Source organism: Grammomys surdaster, unplaced genomic scaffold, assembly GCF_004785775.1.
Source record: "Grammomys surdaster isolate TR1022 unplaced genomic scaffold, NIH_TR_1.0 958, whole genome shotgun sequence".
Classification (NCBI taxonomy): domain Eukaryota; kingdom Metazoa; phylum Chordata; class Mammalia; order Rodentia; family Muridae; genus Grammomys; species Grammomys surdaster.
Window position 1 is genome coordinate 13360055 of NW_021605377.1, and position 14154 is coordinate 13374208.

At 35.4% G+C, this 14154-nt stretch overlaps 1 protein-coding gene across 2 annotated transcripts in view; it reads right to left on the reverse strand.

Annotated features, from left to right (window-relative positions):
* Lrriq1 (leucine rich repeats and IQ motif containing 1) overlaps window positions 1-14154 on the reverse strand; it is a 184683-nt gene that overhangs the window by 2030 nt on the left and 168499 nt on the right. The window contains exons 25-26 of one of the 2 annotated variants that reach the window (XM_028783108.1): window positions 7979-8124; window positions 5902-5962 (exon numbers count right to left, since the gene is read on the reverse strand). In XM_028783108.1, coding sequence (XP_028638941.1) covers window positions 5902-5962; window positions 7979-8124 — 207 coding nt within the window. Of the gene's footprint in view, window positions 1-5901; window positions 5963-7978; window positions 8130-14154 lie in introns of both variants that reach the window. The other variant, XM_028783107.1, reaches the window with a different exon arrangement.

A 14154-nucleotide genomic window follows, 5' to 3' on the forward strand; every position in this document is an offset into this window, starting at 1 on the left:
TCTATCTATCTATCTATCTATCTATCTATCTATCTATCTATCTATCTACTTCTTTTCCATTATATACTTTCTGTTATTGTGATATGATGCATTTCTCCAAAAGGCTTATGTTCTGATGGCTAGGGCTGAGCTAGTAGACCTAATCGTCAGTGATTGGATCATGAGGCCTCACAGAATCTGTGGCTTAATTCACAGATTATCTGAAAAAATCTGTTGGAATAATTGAGAGATGGAAAATTTGGAGGGAGGGCAAGTTAAAGGGAGAAGGTCACTAGGGGCTATGTCTTGTACTCGGGAGCACCTTTTTGTTTCTTTCTATCTCTTAGCTGCTGTCACCATAATTCCAGAAACACAGACGCGAGTGACTATGGACTGGAGTCGCTGAAACTGTGAGATGTCCTTAATTCATTACGTTTTTCCTTCATGTATTTGTCACAGTAAAATAAACACAGACTGAATACACAAAAATAATTATTTAGCATTTCTTTTGAATCCACAGTTTCTGGGATTCTGGTAAGTACTGAAGATGACAAGTCACATATGTCAAATGATGTGGTGCTTACATGTAACTTACAGAATAAATCCCTACAGCTTAAACATCTATTCCTTACTAGTAACAACTAATACAATATAAATTTGATATGGGAAGATGTTTTGTAGAGACAATACAAAAGAAATATTTACAAGTTCAGTACACAGGGTATTTTTCCAAATATCTTCTTTTGTATTTTAATTCAAGCAATATGGGTTCAATGAATATAAAGGGATAACTGTTCTTAAAACAATAAAACTAACAACACATTAAATATTTATGTTACAAAAGTATGTATTAAATATCATAATGTTAAATAATGGAATAACCAAGCTTAATTCATGTAATACTCTAAATGGAATTCTATACCAATTATTTACCAAACAGTAACTTTGAAAAGAAGCTTTTACAGTTTTTTTTTCTGGTGAAGTTTCCTTTTCTAGTCTATCTATGCAATTCTAAATCTTACCTATATCTCATGGAAAGGACATGGGTTTTGAACAGAATGCTCTAAATATTTAGGGTCTGATCTACCTACATTTGCCACAATTAAACCAACAGTAAAATTTTACATTATTTATTAAAGAACAGGGATAGCTGTTTAATCTACATGATTGTAAGAAATATTTAAAGCCTTTGTACTTTCATAAGTGAAGATATAATAATATTATACTTTAAATTCTTTGTATATTTATTTTTAATGTGTATGAGTGTTTTACCTGCGTGTACACATCCACAAGAGTATTCGCTTGCATCCTGGCATCAAAGGAGCCAGAAGAGGGTGTTGGTTCCTTTAAAACTGAAGATAAAGATTGGGCAAAACTCTAGATGAGTGCTGGGAATGGAACCCAGGTCGTCTAGAGGAGCAAACAGTTATTTCAAACACTGAGTCATGCCTCTAGCTCCCTAATATCATACTTTAAAAACAAGTATCCTGGTATTTATTACACAGATTTTGTTTTAAGGAAGATAAATTCAAGTGTTTTCAAGGTGAAATTCTTTTGTCAGCTCTCTTGTGTTTTTGTTTTTATCATTGTTGGTGATATTGGTGGTGGTGGTATGTGTTTGTTTTGTACATATCTACTTATCTTCTTTTGGGAGCACATTAACATCCTCTCAGAAGGATATTTCAGTCGCCAATGTATTTCATGTTTAGTACTAGTTCCCAATGTTATAATAAAGGTGAAAATTCTTATTGCCTATCAACATCATAACCATTGTAATACTGATGTAGCCAATCACATAAAAACACAATATAATTTTATATATTACATAATAATTGACAGTGATAATAAAAGACTGGATATTTATTAGTTACTGTAATTTTATCATTTTCGAGTATAATTCTATTTATAAAAAACATGTATGCTGACCATAGAGCAATATGCTTTGCTACACTAAAACCATTTTTCACATGTCTTGTATACTTTAAATACTTATAAAAAAGGTTACATCAAGAATTGGACTTATGTCATCTAGGTTTGAGTAAGTGCAGTATATTAAATCATACAACAAAACCATCCAAGATGATGAAATTCTCAGCAAGTCTCCCTGTTGTTAAGCATGACTCTTTTCACACCTAAGATGAATTTTAATAATTTCCTGTAAGATGCTTTTTCACTGTATATTGTGTCTGTAAGATCTAAACTTAGTTTACTAATTTTAAGTTTTTCAATTATTTTTATATTTTGTAACATCATTACACATATTACAAATATCCTATCAATTTGACTGTTTCTAGGTATTGAGGTCTGATGGGGTGAGTATGAGGTGGGGACATCCCCTTGGAGGCAGGAGTAGGGGAGGAGGTGTGGGATGTGGAATGCTCCGAGGGTGGACCGGGAGGGGTGTAAAGTCTGGATTATAAATAAAAAAGATTAAAGAATAAATATAAAAGAAAAAGAAGAGAAAAAATTATAGGAAAAATCCTTACTTTTACTCATGCAGAGCTGAATTATGAAGATGCTTTCCTTCATAGTAAATATTATCATTGCACATGTTCACTTTCTTATTAATAATGCAGAGTAAGTGGGAAACAATGTTTGATGAGGTTGGGAAAGATAATTTCCATGTTTTAAATTATCTATCTATCTATCTATCTATCTATCTATCTATCTATCTATCATCTATCTATCTATCATCTATCTATCAAATTTATATACAATGAAACATAGACATTAAATAAAGTTCAATAATGTTAAATTATTATTATTAATATTTCATATTTTGAAAGTTTTGAATTAAAACTTGCAAGGAAGTTGCAGAAATCAATGCCAAACATTTCCTTGCCATCCTGTGTCTAGCTTGCTCAGTAATTTTTATGTAACAATAATACAATGAGCCGTGGTTCTACCAAGCCAACATATTACTACTTGGGATGCAAAACTACTGAAGTACCGAATCTGTTTTGTATTGAGCAGGTTTTACATGTAATGTTTCTTTTGCTTGTAGTTATATTGCTTTTCATTATGTGTATATATTGGTATAACTTGAATTATAACTAAGTCAAAAAACAGTTTTCATTCTAGAAAAACCTTTACATAATCCTCAGGTTAACTAGCAACTAATGGTTTGCTACTCTTAGCACTGTGGTATTCAGAATGCTACATAAGAGAAATTGTACAGTACATACTACACAGGAATCTGAGGCACACTCCTCAGAGCTAGTGTCATGTTCTTTCTCTGTGTTATTAATTATCTTGCTCATTTCTATGCAAGTCTTTGTTGTACATTCATTTATTAATATTCTACTGTTATATTTTCACCCACTGAGTGACCTTTGGTTAAGTTTTGGAGCTGTTATAAACAAAGCTACTATAAAAATTTGTGCTGTGTTTAAAATAAATATTTTTTAAAATTCTTTGAGCATTCTATATGAACAATTTTGGGCATATTCATCCCCTGTAGTAATGAATGTTCAGTTCTTTGAGAAAAATGTTCCATAGAAGTCTTGTTAGCTCACCTGTTGCATGTTTGTTTACCTTCAAAAGAAAACGTCATTTATTTCAAGTCTGGCTATGTAACCTTTCTATCAGTTCCCTCTTCAAATTTATGGCTCTTTTTCTTTCTTATTGTGACATATATAATATTATCTTGTTAGATACATACATATATATGTAAATATGTAAATACAGTCTGTTAAGTTTGTTTAATGTTGCTTGTATATATTTGATTTCAGGGCAGAATATATGTTATTTTATTAGAATGATCATTCTTGGGAAAGATCTATCCTCCTTCTATCATTAGTTGCTTTTATTGATACAAGGGTGGGTCCTCTAAGATTTCCCCCTTCTATATCAGCATGAGCCACAACACTGACTAGCATTCAATGATATTCCTATAGGTGCAAGAGTGGCACTCATACCTTGGTGGAAACCATGAGCTCTCTTACTAGACTTAAAGAACACTCAGCAGGAGGGAAATCATGCCTGGTACCAGATGCCTTGCCAACTCCCTGGAACTAGGAAGATCATGGGTTGTAGAGGAGAACCTACTACCACTACTTTACTAGGCCAGAATAATTCCTAACTGCATTCTCAAACTTATCCTTAGACCTACAGATGACTGTAGCTCTCACCTTGAGTTAAGACACAAAGCAAAAGAAAATACCTTCTGTTTGCAGCTATCAAACCATTACAGAAAACCAAAGCTGATCCTAATACAGGGATTAAGTGATACTGGTGTTTTTGACCCCAACAGATGCATCTACAGCAACTTCCTACACCTAAGTCAGGGAACAGTGTGGAAGACACTGCAGAAGGGTTATGTTACAGCAGAGGATTAGGAGTCCTCTGTACCACTATGTAATCTAGAAACATGGAAGTTACACATACAACACCTTAATATGATTACCTAAACAGTGTTTTAGGAATTACAACATTAATAGATACGCTAACATGAAATAGGGAATTCAATAAACACCATATTCTCTAATTTCAAAATCTGAATTCATTTCCAGAATAATGCAAAATATGGATATTCTCGGGAAAATCCCAAAACTTGACCCATTTATTATTATTATTCAATTATCAAGAAACTTTCAACTACTGTTGTCGTATTTCCTAATACATTTTAAAATAATACTTTATTTTCCAATTCCTTTTGATTATGTAACATGCTATAGCCTTGCTTAGGCATAGATATTATATTCTACATGCAAAAATTGACACTGATTATTCCCTATGCTATAATGTTGTTTAGTAAGATACATAACTCTATATTAATAATTATTTTCTGCCATTTAATGCTTTTTCCCTCCTTTGGTTTTCAAAAATGGCCACTAAATGTGTGCAAAAACATTGTTAATAACATATATAATGCTATCAGAGTGACAGACTAATATTACTAGGGGCACATGCATGATATACTCACAGAGAACTTTTACTAAAATACAAGAAAATATGTAATGAGTGATGATTGTGAATAATGAGCATAGATTCTTTCCTCTCTCTCTCTCTCTGTTTCTCTCTCTCTCTTTCTACCTCTCGCTTTTTGAAAAATTGTTGAAAAATGGTATATGAATGTTCTAAAAGCCATAATATTATTTTTATCATAAAGAAAGTGTATTTGGATGTGGAAATACTCCATGGGAAACAAAATGGTAATTTATTTTCTTGACCAGTGTAGAATCTTAGCAAGGAATATTTATTAGTTTTTATAAATGGTATGTGTCATCCACTTTCACCAACTACAGAATTACCACACATTTACCACTTCTAAAAAGTTTCTGAGATGCTACTGAAAATTACCCATTTGATGAGACCCACTTTCCAAGGTTCCATGGTGGCTCCTTTCCTCTCTTTCTTCCAGTAGGTTACAGACAAGTGAATTTACCATGCAAATGCGTTCCATTTTCAAGACTACACTCTTGTTACCACGCTTAGAATCTGTCCTTAAAGCTCTAGTAATATTTATCAAATTTGCACGACACTCCATAAAACTTTTCCAAGTTAAGCTTATGATAATCACTTGTTATTTTAAATGTGCCTTGATTCTCCAAGATGGGAACTCACATTGCTTTTTCCTTGTGTAATCTATAAATTCAACTGTTACGATTTTCAAGACTATAATCCAATTAAGCAATTTCCCATTCAGAATAATTTTGTTTAAAAAGTTGTAGTAAGTTAATATTTTTACATATGTCAAATAAAATTATTATTTTAAGTGCTGTCATATTGTAACATTATATTAGAAGCCAAGAACATACATTATTATTTTAACACATGGCATTTGAGGTTGCCCCAAAATAGATACAGTTGTCATCTTTTCATAGTTTAAACCTATTATGAGCATACTTTAAAGTGTTTTTTATTGAGCACTTGTGTCTATAACATTTTTCATTTTTCTCTAACCTTAAACATATTTCTTACCACAAGTTGAACTCTTCCACCATTAAGTACATCTGGATCTAACTCAGGCAAGAAGTGATTGCTACATGGTGACACAGGAAAAAGAAAAACAAGTTACAGCATAAATATTGAACGGGAATGTTTTAAAATGTTCAAATATCTTTATATAAAATAGAGAAAACAGCTTTAATCTATGTTATATGTAATAAATGCACCCATCACACACACACACACACACAAACACACACACACACTTTCTCTATTGTATATAAATTAAATTTTACAAAAATAATTTCTAAATAAGACTTCAAAACTATCCTTCTTTTAAAATATAAACATCAGTGAACAATAATCTGAAAGTACTAACAGTAAGAGTTATTAAATTATAGAAAAAACTCAGTGTATTTGAATTACATTTACTTCTTTTATCCTCTTTTTCTTTGGCTCTTTGAAAGAGGGTGTGCTACAGCCCAGACTGGACTCAAAATCACCATGTAGTCAAAGACAAGGTTGAATTCCTGGTCCAGTTGTCTCTTCCTCCAATCCTGTATCATCACTCTTAATTTTTACAATCATAAAATTTCACTTGAGTCAGGTAAAGTTTTCTATCTTTAATGCTCTACCCTGTTTAATGCACACCATTAATATTTACAGTGAAGTTTAATTTGATCGGAACACTGATATTTTCATTTTCAATAAATTTTGTCTTTGGAAACTGTAGAGATGGATAAGCAACTAAAGAGCTTGCTGTGCAAGCACGAGAACTTCAGGTATGGTGGTCAATGCTTAGAATCACAGCGCTCTGGTGATGAGGGCGAGGGTAAAGGCAGATCCCTAGGCTTTATGGAACAACCTTGCCTAAGTCAATTATTCCCAGTCTAACAAGAGACCATATTTTAAAAAAATACTGTTATGTTAAAGAAAAAAGACACAAACTGTTTGAGTGGAGAAGGGGCTTTGGGGAAGGAAGTGAATATGGTCAATATGATCTAAACACACTGTACAAAATGGTTAAAGAGCTAATCAGAAAAGAAAAAAGAAAAAGACAGGTGGTTTCTGAGGAAGGGCCCTTAAAGTTGACTAAAACATACAAACACCAACCCCAAAATGTGTACATCACACACACACACACACACACACACACACACAGAGAGAGAGAGAGAGAGACAGAGACAGAGACAGAGACAGAGAGACAGAGAGGGACAGAGAGAGCGAGCATTTTTCTATTTTTCAAAGTAATTTTTAAATACATTACAAAGAAATCTTTTATATATAATAAATAATAAATAAATAGAAAATAGAGATTCCGAGCAATTGTTCATTTCTTCTACTAGATAAGAGATTTCATTTACTAGCAAGTAAATATTAAATGTGTAAACAGGTACAATTCACCCTCATAAATATTGTTCGTATTTTCCACTCTATCACATCTACATCAGTACTTTGACTTGTGAACAGTCTCTCATGTCACGTTAATATAGGTAAGTAGTAGATTCTGCCGTATTTGTTATAATTTGTTATAATTTGTTATAATTCTAAGGATGCTGATACAAGTAGTTCAGTCAACCTGATTATTTGACATGACATAAACTTAAGTTTGCATTAATTGGAATACTTCAAAATAAAACATGAACTATTTCAAAATAAAACATGAACTACTCATCACTTTATTTTTCTTTTTTCATAATGAATATGTCACATAACAAAATGTTTCCACTTTCATGGTGCTTTCATATGAAAGTTTAAGTCACATATATAGTCAAAAAATTGTCATCTAGAAATTCAGCTGTCAATTAAAAGTAATAATTTTTTTTAAAAAAATCTATGTATTGACACAGCAACTTTTTCTTTATAAAGTAGAAGTGCCTGCATGGTTCATGTGTTGGTTTTAAGCATTACAGAACAGAATTTTTCCTAAACATTTTATGGTTGAAAACTATAAAGAACAATTAAATCTGCTCTGTAGGAAAGCCTCTGGCAATGTGATGTATTGGCTTTTGGCTATGAAGTTGTGTTTGTTTTAGCACAATTAACCCAGGTTTCACTTTTCAAGATATGTTTACAATACAGAAATCTAATTTAAAGGAAATGACCTCACCATTTCAGGTTTCTGGAACTAGCTGCTTCAGGAAAGCCAACTTGTGTATGAAGCCACTGGTAGGTGTATTCCTTACTCCTTTCTAACTTTTCCTTTGCAGCAGTTGCCTTGGAGACTGCCTCTTCCTCCTCATCTTGGGAAGAAATGTGCAGCATTGTCATTCAATGAATTAAATTTAGGACAGGTAGCTCACATAATCCCAAAGAGTTTTATCATAATAAAAGAGGCAATATATTGACTAAGGCATGATGAAGGAATAATGTCCATCATTAAAAACAAAGTATTTTTCCTGTTTGAGTTTCAGTTACATCTATATTGAAGAATAAAAGAAATTTTTATTGCAGTTATCACTGTTTAGATTAAGTCTCAATTAGAAAACTTGGGGTTGTCTTGGGGTGAGAGTAGACTTTTAGTCTACTAACAGGCTTCCTTTTGGGCTTATTTTATGATCAAATTGTCATTATAAACATATTCACATACAATGAAACTTACAGATTATAACAGAGGTATTTAAAACAGAATTCTGATTATACAAAACTGAGTTTTTTTGTAAGTTAATTTTCTTTTTAATAATGAAGAGTACATATACATTTTCCAAAATAAAGATTTTCATTGTGATATTTTCATACACAATAGAAGGAGAAACTGCTTCTTAAAGACTGTCCTCTTATCTGCACATACTATGCACTGTGACACAGGTGGCTTATATTCAACCCATATCCAAAGTAAATATAAAAATCCCAGATATGCAAAAATAACCCCACAGTCTTTATGTTAAATTACACGCATCTTTGTCTTGGTTTCTCTCTTCCACTCTGTGTGTGTGTGTGTGTGTGTGTGTGTGTGTGTGTGTGTGTGTGTGTGAAAACATGGCAGATATGCCTGCTATGTCAGTGCCACACAATTTAGAATTATACCAACAAGCAGCTGGTGTGCAGCATTGCTTAGCACCGTGGGCTTGCTCTCTTACTCTGCCTCTTTCTTGGATCCCTCATTAACTGCTAAGGGCTTGCTAGCTTTGTGAGCTCGATAGACTGTATGTTTCTAATATCAATTCATAGTAACTACACTCACAAGAATATAAAATTGAAAAGTCTGGTGGTTAAAAATGCCAACTTTTCCAGATGCAGTTGTAATCACAGCATTTAGAAGAGCTGACACAGCACTGGAAGTCAAAATGCCTACAAGCTCCTGATCAATGTCAGACAAACCAAGACAAGGAACTGTTCATTAAAAGATAAAAGAACATTGTAGTGAATTGCTTTTATTATGTTTAGCTATGGGCCTTGAATTACTGATCTCTCCAAGACTTTTAAAATGAAAGGATGTTGCATTTTGTCAAATGCTTGTTCTGCATCCAAGGACATGATCATGTGATTTTTTTCCTTTGAGTTTGTTTATATAGTGAATTACCTTAATGGATTTTCATATATTGGATCAACCTTGCATCCCTGGGATGAAGCCTACTTGATCATGCTGAATGATGGTTTTAATGTTTTCTTGGATTCAGTTTGCAAGTATTTTATATAAGACTTTTGCATTGATATTCATAAGCGAGATTGGTCTGAAGATCTCTTTTTTGGTTGGGTCTTTGTGTGGCTTAGGTGTCAGAGTTATTGTGGCTTCATAGAATGATTTAGGGAGTGATCTTTCTATGTCTATTTTATGGAATAGTTTGAGGACTATTGGTATCAGGTCTCCTTTTACGGTCTCGTAGAATTCTGCATTAAATCCATCTGGCCCTGGGCTTTTTTTGGTTGGGAGATTTTTAATGATTTCTTCTATTTCCTTGTGTGATATGGGCCTGTTTAGATAGTTTACCAAAGTTAATTTAACTCTGATATGTGGTATCTGTTTAGAAAACCATCCATTTATATTTAGACTTTCCAGTTTTGTTAAGTATAGGCTTTTATGATTTTTTAAATTTCTTCCATTTAGGTTGTTATGTCTCCTTTTTCATTTCTGATTTAATTTGGTCTAATTGGATATCTGTATTCAGAAAAGTGCAAATAGATACATATTTGTCACCTTGCAAAAAGCTCAAGTCCAAGTAGATCAATGACTTCAACATAAGACCAGATACACTGAATCTAATAGAAGAGAAAGTGAGAAAGAGCCTTGAACTCATTGGCACAGAGGGAAATTTTCTAAACAGGACTCCAATGCCTTATGCTCTAAGATCAAGAATTGACAAATGGGACCTCATGAAACTGGAAAGCTTTTGTACGGCAAATGTCATAATCAATAAGACAAATTGACAACCTACAGATCGACAAAAATCTTCACTAACCCCACATCAGATAGATGGCCAAAATCCAAAATATAAAAAGAACTCAAGAAGCTAACCACCAAAAAATCAAACAACCCAATCCAAAAATAGGGTATAGAACTAAACCAAGAAGTCACAGCAGAGGATTCTCGAATGTCTGAGAAGCACCTAAAGAAATGTTCAAAGTCCTTAGTGATCAGAGAAATGCAAATCAAAATTACCTCGAGATTCCAATCAGAATGGCTAAGATCAAAAACTAGGGTGACAACACATGTTGGCAAGGATGTAGAGAAAGAGGAATGCTCCTCCATTTCTGGTGGTATTGCAAATTGGTAAAACCACTATGGAAATCAATCTGGAGGTTCCTCAGAAAATTGGAAACAGATCTACCTGAAGAATCAGCAATACCACTCTTAGGAATATACCCAAAAGATGTCCCACCATGCCACAGGGGCACGTGTTCCACTGTTCATAGTGGCCTTATTTATGATAGCCAGAAGCTGGAACTAACCCAGATGTCCCACAACAGAAAAATGGATACAGAAAATGTGGTTCATTTACACAATGCACTACTACTCAGCTATTAAAAACGAGGACATCCTGAGTTTTGCAAGCAAATGGAAAGAACTAGAATATATCACCCTTAGTGAGGTAACTCACACTCAAAAGGACATGCATGGGATGTACTCAGTAAAAACCAGATATTAGCAAGAAAAAAAGTACAGAATACACAAGATACAGTCCACAGAACTCAGAAAGTTCAAAAAGCTCAAGGACCTAAGTGAAGACATCTCAGTCCCACTGGGAAGGGAGAAGAAAGCCATCACAAGTGAGGAGAGAGGGAGGAACTTAGGAGGGAAATTGGACAGAGTTGTGGGGGAGAGGGGAACCTGATCTGGTTTTGGGTGAGGGAAAAAGACAGAAGCCCTGAGGGACAGCAGAAATTATGAAAACAGGCAATCTAGGGAGGTAGGAGGTTTGGAGAACCCTCTAGAATGCACCAGAGACCTAGGAGGTAAGAGACTCTCATGACTCAAAGGGAAAGACCTTAGATAAAATGACTGACAGTAGGGAGAGGGAACTTATAGATCCTAACTCCAGCAGGAAGACAGGGCATGAAATGAGGGAGAGGGTTGCCATCCCACGGTTAATACTCTGATACATAATTGTTCCTGTTTGAAAGAACTACCAGGATGGAAATGGAGTGGAGCCAGAGGAAAAGGTCCAGTGACAGGCCCAAAGTGGGATCCAGCTCAAATGGATGTCCCAAGGCCTGACACTATTACTGAGGCTATGGAGAGCTCACAAAAAGGGACCACGATGCCTTTTAGAAGACCCAACAAGCAGCTGAAAGACTCAGATGCAGATATTTGCACCCAACCAATGGACAAAAGCTTCTGACCCCTACAGTTGAATTAGGGAAAGGCTGAAAGAAGCTGAGGATGAGGGCAACCAAGTAGCAGGACCAGCAGATTCAATTAATCTGGGCCTCCGAGATCTATCAAGCACTGCATCACCAAAAAGGCAGCATACACTAGCTGATATGAGACCCTCAACACATATACAGCAGAGAACGCCCATGTCTGTGTTCAATCAGAGATGATGCACCTCCCTTCCAGTTTCTAGTCTGCACCAGTGCCTGGAGCAGTCATAGGGTGCCAGCTCTGCACCCAACACCCCAAAACACAGTGAAAGCTGTACTCCAAGCTCAAAACCCAGAGGAAACTAGACTCCCAAGAGCTCTAACATGCCCAGGATCATGGGTGAGTAGGCTGCAACATTCCCTCTCCCAAAACAGGGAGTAATTGGGACCCTCAGGGACCTAGCAACTCCTTTATGGCTAGTGTCACAGGACCCTTTCGGTCTGCGCCAGTGCCCAGAGCAGTCATAGAGCACCAGTTCTGCACCCAATTCCCCAAAACCTAGAGGAGTCTGGAATCCCAGGAGCTCTAAAATAGGATAATAGGATCACAGGATCTCTGGAGCCGGGCAAACCAGGATTTCAGGATCCCAGAAGCAGACTGACTCCCAGGAGCTATCACACCCAGGGTCTCAGGATCATAGGATCACAGGGACATCTGGACTGTGAGGAGTTCTGATACAACCAAGATAATAGGAAAGACAAGCTCTAGTCAGTGACACTGAGTGAAGATAGCACTAGAGATAGCATGATGGCAAAAGACAGGTGCAAGAACATAAGCAACAGAAACCAAGGTTAATTGGCATCATCAGAACCTAGTTCTCCCACCAAAGCAAGTCCTTAATATCCCATGACACCATAAAAGCAATATTCAAATTTAAAATCACTTCTAATGATGATGATACAGGACTTTAAGAAGGACATAAATAACTCCCTCAAAGAAATACAGGAGAACACAGGGAAAATGGTAAAAGCCCTTAAAGAAGAAACACAATAATCTCTTAAAGAATTATAAGAAAACACAACCAAACAGGTGAGAGAATTGAACAAATCCACCCAGGACATAAAAATTAAAGAACAAATAATAAAGAAATCACAAAGGGAGACTACTCAGGAGATAGAAAACCTAGGAAAGAGGTTAGGCGTCATGGATGCAAGCATCACCAACAGAATACAAGAGATAGAAGGGAGAATCTCAGGTGCAGAAGATATCATAGAATGTAGTGGGAAATCTTCCCACTACATTTATATAAAGCTCAGCAATTGGGCTGTATGAGAGGTAGGCAGAGTGAGGAGTCAGAAGGAGAAGGAAAAGGGGAGGAAGAGGAGGAGCTAGGAGGTAGTAGGAGCCATGAATAACCATGCTTAGCCATGTCTAGGACAGTCCTGGGTAACGATTTATATCATAAGGTTAGATATTGGGTTACAACTCTAATTGTATGGGCATCTTGTTTATTGAGCATTTCTAATTATATAAAGCCTTTGGATAATATTAGAGTCTCCTTTCTACTGGATATTCCATGGATGATGGGATGGTCTGGGCTCAGCCAAGCCTTGTGGAGACAGCATGGGAGTTTGGCAGAGCTATCTCCCACGATAGCGTCTTGTTGGTGCCAGGGCTGGTGATTTTGGCTGACCATTTCTAGCTGTGGCATGCCCATGGCCTCTAGCAGCTTCCGGCTGTGGAGCACTTGGCTTCAGGCCACAGATAATGGCAGCCTGAGCTAAGCAGAGCCACCGCCGCTTAGATAGTCTGCCCAAGAAATAGCCTTTTAAAAATAATATCATAACAATAGAAAACATTGACACAACTGTCAAAGAAAATACAAAATTAAAAAAAAAACCCTAACCCAAAATATCTAGGAAATCCAGGACACAATGAGAAGACCAAACCTAAGGATAATAGGTATAGAAGAGAGTGAAGATTCCCAACTTAAAGGACCAGTAAATATCTTCAACAAAATTATAGAAGAAAACTTTCCTAATGTAAAGAAAGAGATGCTTATGAACATACAAGAAGCCTACAGAACTCCAAATAGACTAGATTAGAAAAGGAATTCCTCCTGTCGTATAATAATCAAAACACCAAATGCACAAAACAAAGAAAGAATATTAAAAGCAGTAAGGGTAAAGGTCAAATAACATATAAAGGCAGACTTATCAGAACTACACTAGACTTCTCACAAGAGATTATAAAAACCAGAAGATCCTGGACAGATGTCATCCTAAGAGACTCTAAGAGAACACAAATGCCAGCACAGGCTACTATACACAGCAAAACTATCAATTACTATAGATGGAGAAACCAAAATATTCCATGATAAAACCAAATTTACACAATATCTTTCCACAAATCCAGCCCTATAAAGGATAAAAGTGGGAAAACTCCAATACAAGGAGAAAAATTATACCCTAGAAAAAGCAAGAAAGTAATCTTCTATCTTCTTCTTCTTCTTCTTCTTCTTCTTCTTCTTCTTCTTCTTCTTC